General features: G+C 39.7%; 1 protein-coding gene across 8 annotated transcripts in view; it reads left to right on the forward strand.

Annotated features, from left to right (window-relative positions):
- LOC139757752 (peptidylglycine alpha-amidating monooxygenase-like) overlaps positions 1 to 12,391 on the forward strand; it is a 151,173-nt gene that overhangs the window by 76,807 nt on the left and 61,975 nt on the right. For 5 of the 8 annotated variants that reach the window (XM_071678512.1, XM_071678513.1, XM_071678518.1 and 2 more), the window contains exon 10: positions 11,141 to 11,245. The exons of the other annotated variants lie outside the window; for them this stretch is intronic. In XM_071678512.1, the coding sequence (XP_071534613.1) occupies positions 11,141 to 11,245 (105 nt within the window). The remainder of the gene's footprint in view (positions 1 to 11,140; positions 11,246 to 12,391) is intronic. 8 annotated transcript variants of the gene reach the window in all.

Consider the following 12,391-nt stretch of genomic DNA (forward strand, 5'->3'; position numbering starts at 1 on the left):
TGACTATAATGAAGGATGGATTCAAAGATTCAAGAAGCGTCATGGAATTTCCATGAATAAAGTGTGCGGAGAAAAGCAGTCTGCAAACCATGAAGGAGCTGCCGAGTATGTGGATGAATTTGCGAAACTCATAGCTGACAAGCTCCTCAGTCCTGAGCAGGTGTATAATGATTTTATTATTTATTTGATTTACATTTAATATTTGTTTAATTTAAATTTCTAGCAGTCCATGGTATAATTTAGACACATGGGAGATGTATGATTAGTGGGTTAGAGGTGTGTTGATGAATTATAATGTGACCATGGTTGGTCTGGCGAAACAGTTAATTCGGCAAGGCTTTGGAACCAGGAGTGCTGGAAAATCGGTGGTGTACCTGTATTTTTTTCTTTAGGTATAGTTTCTTCTTTAGTTTGATGATTATCACTTCTTATTCATCTTAACCAAATTTAAGCTTCATTTGATCATTTTTGCAACTAGTATATCGCATCTGATGTTTTCTTATTTCTGACTGCTTTACTTTATATAGAAATGAGATCATGAACTTTATAGATGGCATATCAGTCCCTCAGAGTCTTGTATGCTCATTGATATGTTAATATAAGAAGGTTTCGTAAATGCAATCCAAGAATTTGTATTTTCACAGTTCTGTTCCGTTCCCTATGGGCAGCCAAGAGTTCTCAGAAGATTTTCGTGTGTTAAGATGCACCATTATTAGAACTTGGGTCTCCCCTCATCCCCCACCATCTTTTTCTTATTAATGACTGTCAGATCTCTTTTGGAGAACTGTAAGCTATCAAAACAATTAGACAATCTTCCTAACACCAGTTTTTATATGTTTTAGACGGACTCACACGAAGTTCCTGAAAATTTAGGTTTTCCCTTATTAGAAAAGCAAAAAACTTCTTCCCTTTTTGTCTCTTCTTTTTCTCTTTTTTGTTTTCAACCATTTAGCAAACTAGTACTGATTCCAACTATGGTTACAATATCTTTTTAGCTTTCTGCTTTGCAACCTTTAAATTTCAGTTCTTTTTTTAACTTGCCTAATGACTACGAGAGGCTTGCATGTAGTTTCAGCGTCACTCAATTTGGTGCCTGTGGCAGTATCTTATCTCATTTTGTTCGTTTTTGCTTCATTCTCTTACGTGAAAGGAAACCAATAAGAAATGTAAAGAGAATGGATCAACTTTGCGTAACAATGGAATGTAAGAGTTCTTAATGTCCTCATTTTCTTTGCCAACTTTGCCAAAGAGAAAGCAAGGATTTTTAACAAAATTTTTCAACAGAACCTTTGGTTAATTTAATCTACAAATTGACACCCATTTTTTTCTTCACACCACCGCTGATTAGCATCCATTATCTTATAGATTTGCACCATTTTTCTTTCTCTCATTCATTGTACATTCTTGCTTTACTCTTATGGTGCTTGATATACCTAGTCTGTCTGTACTTGTAGTGGGATATTTTCTTTCTTGCTCTTTCCTTTGTCTTTTTTTTATGATTATGATGTGAGGCTGGTTGATTGTGTAAGGAAAGACAATGTATGAGAGGTATGGTAATAATAATAAGCATAGCTCATTTGATAGAGCTTACTGGGTTTGCAGAAATTATTTGGACATATGGAAATATGTGCATGTGTGGGCATTTATGTATATGCATGTGTATGTGGGTGGGTTGGGCCATTCTTTCATCTGTTTCCTTGCACTACCTCGCTAACATAGGAGACAGCGACTAAGTATGATAAATGAAATATATGGAAATAATTAGTGAAGGTAGACTGACAAACAGGATCAAATTGTCAGAAGTGGAGGAAGGAAAGGGGAATGGAAACCAAGGAGATGAAAGGATGAAGTGAAGGAAGCTTTGGGGTATTAGGTTTTGAACATTCAGCAGGGTGATGGCATGCATGGGTTATAATGTGGTTTATGGGGGCTAAGTGCTGTTGCTTGACTGAGCCAAGGTATATGTGGTGGTCACAATAAACTGTGGAATGGTCTGTAGGGCTTGACTGTTTACTGTAGGCTCATTTCAGTATGTTATAATTGTCAGCTAGATAGTAGATATGTGCAAATGGGGCCATTGTTCATTTGCTCCTGATTTTACCTCAATAAGGCAAAAGAAGCAGTTGAATTTAAAAAAGAAGTGATTATCCAACTATATTGTTTAATTGATAAGTTTCTTTGCATGTCTTGATTTAAATCATCTAGCTTCAACACCTTGTTCTAAAGTGATCTTTACATTTCTTCCCGTTTCATAATTTCTACATCTTTCTGCTTTTTGCTTCTTAATTCAGTCAGATATTGTACTGCATTTTAGACACTACATGCCATATTAGGTCTTTTGCCCTTTTTTCCCCCCTTTATTACCCTTTCCTCTTGAATGATGGATCATCCCTTCTCAACAAAGCATAGCCACAATTGTTTTGCTTATGGTAAAGCATTAGTAGCATCATTATGTGGGCATTTTGACCAAAATTCGATTTTTTAATTGATATGCTTTTATTAATCCCTGATTAGAACTACCTTTGATACATATTTGTTTACAGAAAAGTTATTATCTGTCATTATTGTTTTAAGGCAGTTATTAGAATGTTAATGTTGATTCTTAAGATTACATCAAAATTTTAAGATCATGTACTTAATACATAAGGCAAATGTAATCATTTTCAAGGACTAATACTGCCATAATCAAGAACTAAAACCATGATGTTGTAGGATTACCATCATATGGAATCAAATCATCTTTCAAAGTCCACAGCAATACTGATTGGATTTTATTCAAGGAGCTGTAATCATGTAAAGTATATTAAGTTGAATAAGGTATTTATATATCATAGATGTCAGTGGATTGAATCAGGGCATGTGAAGCGTCTGGGGTAAACCATGGAAAGCTGTGTAGGTATGTATATTTGCGTGTGTGGATGTATGTATATACATGTGTATGGGAGTGGGTTGGGCCATTTCTTTCGTCTGTTTCCTTGCGCTACCTCGCAAACGCGGGAGACAGCGACAAAGCAAGAAAAAAAAAAAAAAGATGTATGTTTAGATACAGGGTTGTCTAACACAAATGGAACAAAATACACAAATGCTGCAACCCTCAGAACCCCAGTCATACAATGAACGTTGTCCAGCTAAACATCAATGCATGAGAAACACAGAATTACTCATCTTACCCCAGGAACACAACATACATTTGCCCTTGTCTTGGAAACCAGACATACCCACATGTAACCTCCCTCCTTTAGGCAAAATGTATAACAGCTTTCTATTAGCTGACACCACTCAGCACAAGAAACAGGTCAAACAATTTCAACACTTAAAATTTCATCCATAGAAATAGAACTACATGATACCTACTATCACTTTCCAAACTTCTTGAAAATTAGCTATCAAGAGAATCAACCGAAACATCCCTAAATATCCCACTCTAACCCTCTTAGAAGGGCATTTGTCATAAATACTACACTACCACACCACATATGAATCTCACTACAGCACAGCCTGGATAGTTTTAACCAACTACATTCCCCCTTCCTGCACAGTTCTAGTGATAATAGATATGAATACATCTTCAACACAATTTCTTGTTATACCCTCAATTGAAATGTACTTGACACTACCCTCTACAGAAATTACAAGAAATAGTTGCCCTGCTTCAAAGCCAGCTATAAAGCCAAGATCATCCACAAAGGCTGTATTTGGAAAACTACCACCCTCTGTAATGGAATCCTTTAGGTTGTTCCTTTTCTGTCCATCTACAGTCTCCTCCTACGTGACTTCCCTCTTCCCCTGTTAACTAGAGTGAATGTTCTCTCATATGTAGATAACCTCACAGTTATCCAGCACTACACAGGTAGCAGTAAATGTGTAGCACTACATCACACAATTGGGACGCTTGATTGTTAAACATGGAAAGTTTGTGTCCCCATAGAAATCCTCCATCACCCTCATAACCCCTGTCAGACATGACTCTAATCTGCACCCTCACATTATCTTGAATGATCATTCTTTCCCCTTCAACAAAGCACAGGCACATTAGGTATCACATATGACACACACATGATATTCTTACCCCATATCACATAATTAGCATGGAAGCCATAAACAAATTAAATCCTTTAAGAATACTCACCAGCATTATATTCAGACAGGCAAGAATCCCTCAGAATCCTCTACAAACAGTGCATTGGCTTCACTCTTAAACTGTCCCATCTGTCTGGTCACCCACCCTTTCAGAAGCAAACAACTACAAAGAATACATGATAGAATAGAACAATCTCTGGTTGCTTAACAACCACAAGCAGTTAGTATCTGCCCAGCTACAACAAAAAATACTTCCAGTGCAATTACACCTTAGCATGCTTGGCACCCAGTTCTCTACAACAGTAGTAACCCCTTTTCACCCAAGATACTTCATAACTATCCACTAACTTTCACATGAATGAAAAGCTCCCTCCATGCTCACACTGAAGCCACTAATACTCACAGTCTTCCTGCCACTAGAAAACACAGCATTGACATCATAATGGCTCAACAAACACTGAACAGCTTCTCCCTGCTCCACCAGACATACTCTCGTCTGAAACTGCGCTACGCAAACAAATGAGTGTTACTTTCTCATCTGCCCTATGGACATCACCCATCTCTTCAGCATCACAAGTATCATTTCATCGTATCCCAGGAACCCTCATGTCCAAGATGCAACTTCCATGCTGAAGACACCAAATATGTACTCCTTAAATGTCATGTACTTACTCATCTAAGACACACACACAGCATCACCACACTTCATTAGCTGTGGTCTTGGCTGGTGGACATGACTGAACTCCTGAGTGCTATGCATGCCCGCCCTATGAGAGGGTGTTCTGGGACAGGATTAGTAATTAAGGACATGCAGATATTTTACATAGTTGAATGTTACCATAAATGATTATGATAATATACAAATAGGTCATGTTATGATCCACAGGAACTTTGTCTTATTTAAAAAGAAGCAGGTAAACAAGAAATAAAAGAGCATAAAAAAAGTGATACATGTAGGGATAAAATGCCAAATGTTTAGTGTTTAGCCCTTTTAGTGCAAATCCTAACTTTATTTTTTGTTGTACATTTTTTTTCTGTGAGGCCCAATTTTTCATACTTTAAACTTGGCTCTTATAAAAGCATTATACTTCTGTTTCCAAAGTGGTGAAAATATGCCAGATGCCCTGATGCATTCACTTGGAGTAGAATAGTGTGACATTGCCAAAACAGCACAAGAAAATCCGTGGAATTTCAATGAATTTTTTTCATGCAAATTTCATTAAGTTCATGCAGAATAGGTATATATAGTATCTGATAGGTATGATCCCAAATGCTGTTATAAGATAACATATATATTATTATTTTATTTTGCTTTGTCGCTGTCTCCCGCGTTAGCGAGGTAGCGCAAGGAAACAGACGAAAGGATGGCCCAACCCACCCACATACACATGTATATAGGTACACGTCCACACACGCAAATATACATACCTATACATCGCAACGTATACATATATATACACACAGACATATACATATATACACACAGACATATACATATATACACATGTACATAATTCATACTGTCTGCCTTTATTCATTCCCATCGCCACCTCGCCACACATGAAATAACAACCCCCTCCCCCCTCATGTGTGCGAGGTAGCACTAGGAAAAGACAACAAAGGCCACATTCATTAACACTCAGTCTCTAGCTGTCATGTAATAATGCACTGAAACCACAGCTCCCTTTCCACATCCAGGCCCCACAGAACTTTCCATGGTTTACCACAGACGCTTCACATGCCCTGGTTCAATCCATTGACAGCGCGTCGACCCCGGTACCACATCATTGCAATTCACTCTATTCCTTGCACGCCTTTCACCCTCCTGCATGTTCAGGCCCCGATCACTCAAAATCTTTTTCACTCCATCTTTCCACCTCCAATTTGGTCTCTCACTTCTCCTTGTTCCCTCCACCTCTGACACATATATCCTCTTGGTCAATCTTTCCTCACTCATTCTCTCCATGTGACCAAACCATTTCAAAACACCCTCTTCTGCTCTCTCAACCACTCTCTTTTATTACCACACATCTCTCTTACCCTTACATTACTTACTCGATCAAACCACCTCACACCACATATTGTCCTCAAACATCTCATTTCTAGCACATCCACCCTCCTCCGCACAACTCTATCCATAGCCCACGCCTTGCAACCATACAACATTCTTGGAACCAGTATTCCTTCAAACATACCCATTTTTGCTTTCCGAGATAATGTTCTCGACTTCCACACATTCTTCAAGGCTCCCAGAATTTTCACCCCCTCCCCCACCCTATGATTGACTTCCGCTTCCATGGTTCCATCCCCTGCCAAATCCACTCCCAGATATCTAAAACACTTTACTTCCTCCAGTTTTTCTCCATTCAAACTTACTTCCCAATTGACTTGACCCTCAACCCTACTGTTCCTAATAACCTTGCTCTTATTCACATTTACTCTCAACTTTCTTCTTTCACACACTTTACCAAACTCGTCACCAGCTTCTACAGTTTCTCACATGAATCAGCCACCAGCGCTGTATCATCAGCGAACAACAACTGACTACTTCCCAAGCACTCTCATCCACAACAAACTGCATACTTGCCCCTCTTTCGAAAATTCTTGCATTCACCTCCCTAACAACCCCATCCATAAACAAATTAAACAACCATGGAGACATTACACACCCCTGCCGCAAACCTACATTCACTGAGAACCAATCCTTTTCCTCTCTTCCTACATGTACACATGCCTTACATCCTCGATAAAAACTTTTCACTGCTTCTAACAACTTGCCTCCCGCACCATATATTCTTAATACCTTCCACAGAGCATCTCTATCAACTCTATCATATACCTTCTCCAGATCCATAAAAGCTACATACAAATCCATTTGCTTTTCTAAGTATTTCTCACATACATTCTCCAAAGCAAACACCTGATCCACACATCCTCTACCACTTCTGAAACCACACTGCTCTTCCCCAATCTGATGATCTGTACATGCCTTCACTCTCTCAATCAATACCCTCCCATATAATTTACCAGAAATACTCAACAAACTTATACCTCTGTAATTTGAGCACTCACTCTTATCCCCTTTGCCTTTGTACAATGGCACTATGCAAGCATTCCGCCAATCCTCAGGCACCTCACCCTGAATCATACATACATTGAATAACCTTACCAACCAGTCAACAATACAGTCACCCCCTTTTTTAATAAATTCCACTGCAATACCATCCAAACCTGCTGCCTTGCCCGCTTTCATATATTACAGAGGTATAAGTTTGTTGAGTATTCCTGGGAAATTATATGGAAATGTATTGATTGAGAGGGTGAAGGCATGTACAGAGCATCAGATTGGGGAAGAGCAGTGTGGTTTCAGAAGTGGTAGAGGATGTATGGATCAGGTGTTTGCTTTGAAGAATGTATGTGAGAAATACTTAGAAAAGAAAATGGATTTGTATGTAGCATTTATGGATCTGGAGAAGGCATATGATAGAGTTGATAGAGATGCTCTGTGGAAGGTATTAAGAATATATGGTGCGGGAGGCAAGTTGTTAGAAGCAGTGAAAAGTTTTTATCGAGGATGTAAGGCATGTGTATGTGTAGAAAGAGAGGAAAGTGATTGGTTCTCAGTGAATGTAGGTTTGCGGCAGGGGTGTGTGAAGTCTCTATGGTTATTTAATTTGTTTATGGATGGGGTTGTTAGGGAGGTGAATGCAAGGGTTTTGGAAAGAGGGGCAAGTATGCAGTCTGTTGTGGATGAGAGAGCTTGTGAAGTGAGTCAGTTGTTGTTCGCTGATGATACAGCGCTGGTGGCTGATTCATGTGAGAAACTGCAGAAGCTGGTGACTGAGTTTGGTAAAGTGTGTGAAAAAAGAAAGTTAAGAGTAAATGTGAATAAGAGCAAGGTTATTAGGTACAGTAGGGTTGAGGGTCAAGTCAATTGGGAAGTAAGTTTGGATGGAGAAAAACTGGAGGAAGTAAAGTGTTTTAGATATCTGGGAGTAGATCTGGCAGCAGATGAAACCATGGAAGCAGAAGTGAATAATGGGGTGGGGGAAGGGGCGAAAATCTTGGGAGCCTTGAAGAATGTTTGGAAGTCGATAACATTATCTCGGAGAGCAAAAATGGGTATGTTTGAAGGAATAGTGGTTCCAACAATGTTGTATGGTTGCGAGGCATGGTCTATGGATAGAGTTGTGCGCAGGAGGGTGGATGTGCTGGAAATGAGATGTTTGAGGACAATATGTGGTGTGAGGTGGTTTGATCGAGTAAGTAATGTAAGGGTAAGATAGGTGTGTGGAAATAAAAAGAGTGTGGTTGAGAGAGCAGAAGAGGGTGTTTTGAAATGGTTTGGTCACATGGAGAAAATGAGTGAGGAAAGATTGACCAAGAGGATATATGTGTCAGAGGTGGAGGAAATGAGGAGAAGTGGGAGACCAAATTGGAGGTGGAAAGATGGAGTGAAAAAGATTTTGTGTGGTCGGGGCCTGAACATTCAGGAGGGTGAAAGGCATGCAAGGAATAGAGTGAATTGGAACGATGTGGTATACCGTGGTCGACGTGCTGTCAATGGATTGAACCAGGGCAAGTGAAGTGTCTGGGGTAAACCATGGAAAGTTCTGTGGGGCCTGGATGTGGAAAGGGAGCTGTGGTTTCGGTGCTTTATTACATGACAGCTAGAGACTGAGTGTGAACGAATGTGGCCTTTGTTGTCTTTTCCTAGTGCTACCTCGCGCTTATGCAGGGGGAGGGGGGTTTTCATTTCATGTGTGGTGGGGTGGTGATGGGAATGAATAAGGGCAGACTATGAATTATGTACATGTTTATATAGGTATATGTCTGAGTGTGTATATTTATATGTATACGTTGAGATGTATAGATATGTATAGGCGCTGTGTGTGGACATGTATGTATATACATGTGTATGTGGGTGGGTTAGGCCATTTTTTCGTCTGTTTCCTTGGGCTACCTCGCTAATGCGGGAGACAGCGTCAAAGTCTAATAAAAAATATATATATATATATATATATATATATATATATATATATATATATATATATATATATATATATATATATATATATATATATATATATGTTTATTTTTTCAAACATATTCGCTATTTTCCGCATAAAGCGAGGTCATGTTAAAAACAGAGGACTGAGCCTTTGGGGAAATATCCTCACTTGGCCGCCTTCTCTGTTCCTTCTTTTGGAAAATCAAAAATGGGAGGGGAGGATTCCCAGCTCCCACTCCCTCCCCCTTTTGTCACCTACAACATGCAGGGAATACATGGAATTTATCAAAGAAGGGAGTGACTGTGTTGTTGATTGGTTGTTAAGGATATTCATTGTATGTATGGATCATGGTGAAGTGCCTGAGGATTGGCAGAATGCATGCATAGTGCCATTGTACAAAGACAAAGTGGATAAAGGTGAGTGTTCAAATTACAGGGGCATAAGTTTGTTGAGTATTCCTGGGAAATTATATGAGAGGGTATTGATTGAAAGGGTAAAGGCATGTACAGAGCATCAGATTGGGGAAGAGCAGTGGGGTTTCAGAAGTGGGAGAGGATGTGTGGATCAGGTGTTTGCTTTGAAGAATATATGAGAAATACTTAGAAAAACAGATGGATTCATATGTAGCATTTATGGATCTGGAAAAGGTATATGGTAGGGTGGATAGAGATGCTCTGTGGAAGGTTTTAAGAGTATATGGCATGGGAGGTAAGTTGCTAGAAGCAGTGAAAAGTTTTTAACAAGGACGTAAGGCATGTGTACGAGTAGGAAGAGAGGAAAGTTATTGGTTCCCAGTGAATATCTGTTTGCAGCCTGGGTGCGTGATGTCACCTTGGTTATTTAATTTGTTTATGGATGTGGTGGTTAAGGAGGTCAATGCAAGAGTCTTGGAGAGTGGCAAGTATGCAGTCTGTTTTGGATGAGAGGGCTTAGGAAGTGAATCAGCTGTTGGTCACTGATGATAGAGTGATTGTGGCTGATTCAGGTGAAAAACTGCAGAAGTTGGTGACTGAGTTTGGTAAAGTGTGTGAAAGAAGAAAGTTGCGAGTAAATGTGAATAAGAACAAATTTATTAGGTTCAGTAGGGTTGAGGGAATCGTTATTTGGGAGGTAAGTTTGAATGGAGAAAAACTGAAGGAAGTGAAGTGTTTTAGATATCTGGGAGTGGACTTAGCAGCAGATAGAACCATGGAAGTAGAAGTGAGTCAAAAGGTGGGGGAGGGAGCGAAGGTTCTGGTAGGGTTGAAGAATGTGTGGAAGGCAAGAACTTTATCTCAGAGGGCAAAAATGGGTGTTTGAAGGAATAGCGGTTCCAACAATGTTATATGTGTGCGAGACGTGGGCTATAGATAGGGTTGTGCGGAGGAGGGTGGATGTGTTGGAAATGAAATGTTTTAGGACAATATTTGGTGTGAGGTGGTTCGATTAAGTAATGAAAGGGCAAGAGAAATATGTGGTAAAAAAAGTGTGGTTGAGAGATCAGTAGAGGGTGTGTTGAAATGGTTTGGGTGTATGGAGAGACTGAGTGAGGAAAGATTGACAAAGAGGATGTATGTGTCAAAGGTGGAGGGAACAAGGAGAAGCAGGAGACCAGACTGGAGGTAGAAGGCTGGAGTGAGAAAGATTTTGAGCGATCGGGGCTTGGACATACAGGAGGGTGAAAGGTGTGCAAGGAATGGAGTGAATCAGAACGATGTGGTATACCGGGGTTGAGGTGCTGTCAGTGGATCGAAGTAGGGCATGTGAAGCATCTGGGATAAACAATGGGAAGTTTTGTGGGGCCTGGATGTGGAAAGGGAAAACTGGGTTTGGATTTCAGTGTAATTTCCATGGCAGCTGTATCATGTCCTTAACTTGTTTGTATACTTTCTTGGTATTTCTTTCATGATAATATCTTTATATTAAATTCTGTTTAGTTTGTGGTTAAAGAATACCCACATCAGTAGGTAAAACCAAAAAATTATGTAACTGCAAGCATGACATACTTTTGTTCATTGTTTTGTGTGTTTTTTTCTGTGAAATAAAAAGACAAATAATTCCATTGGCAGGCTTGGACTATATATATGACTATGGAGATGAAGGCATACCCGAGCGTTTAAGACAGTCAAGCAGGGCCTGGCTTTCTTCTAGTCCTGATGGTGGAGGGTTCAGAGGTGGGGAGTAGTATATGATAAATCCCTCTCAGGTTTATATGTTTTCTCCCCAGTTTATGCTTCATCATTATTGTGCATGCTGTTAATGTTACGGATTTCATTTTGAATGTTTAGTTTATGCTGTCAGTGTTTGCCAGTTACCAGCTGCTTATTATGTAGTAGTTGGTAGGCAGCCACCAAACAGGGAGATATATTAGTGGTACTACCAGCCTGGGTATTGGGAGGGTTAGTGACAGCTGCATAGTGAGCTAGCACTTCAATGGATGTTGTTTTACTCCACTTACCTTGACAGCTGTCTTTTATTTCTGCCTCACCCACACATGAACTGCTGGCATTCTATCCACAAACATATAATCTTTCCTTGTCATACATAACACTTGACAGCATATAACTTACACAGCTCATTCTTTTTAACTCTAGATTTTGAATGTTTAGTTTATGCTGTCAGTGTTTGCCAATTACCAGCTGCTTATTATGTAGTAGTTGGTAGGCAGCCACCGAACAGGGAGATATATTAGTGGTACTACCAGCCTGGGTATTGGGAGGGTAAGTGACAGCTGCATAGTGAGCTAGCACTTCAATGGATGTTGTTTTACTCCACTGACCTTGACAGCTGTCTTTTACTTCTGCCTCACCCACACATGAACTGCTGGCATTCTATCCATAAACATATAATCTTTCTTTGTCATACATAACACTTGACAGCATATAACTTACACAACTCATTCTTTGTAACTCTAGATTTTTCTGCGGTGAGCTCTGTGCACTAGCCCTGCGTTTCGGCATAGGAGCAAAAATAGAAGTAGGTAGGAATGTTAGATAGGAGCCTAAGGTAGAAGTAGTTGGTAGGAAGATTAGGTGGGAGCATTTGTTAGAAGTAGTAGGTTGGAAAATAAGGCAGGAACATTTGGAAGACACATTAGATAGAAGTAGTTGGTAAGAACATTTGGTAGCAGTCTCTGAAAAACTGCACTAGAGTTGCCCTTTACCTGTAGCCTTTTAAAGATGAGGCACAAAAGGCTGAGGAGCAGCATTGGAGTTCTCCAATTATGGAAACGTTTTTGGTGACTATTCCATTGAGAGTGTTCCCAAAGGTAACAGGGACCTAAAGTAGATAGATAGATATTGTGTGATACAGTTTTTTAT

The sequence above is a fragment of the Panulirus ornatus genome, chromosome 28 (assembly GCF_036320965.1).
Source record: "Panulirus ornatus isolate Po-2019 chromosome 28, ASM3632096v1, whole genome shotgun sequence".
NCBI classification, from domain to species: domain Eukaryota; kingdom Metazoa; phylum Arthropoda; class Malacostraca; order Decapoda; family Palinuridae; genus Panulirus; species Panulirus ornatus.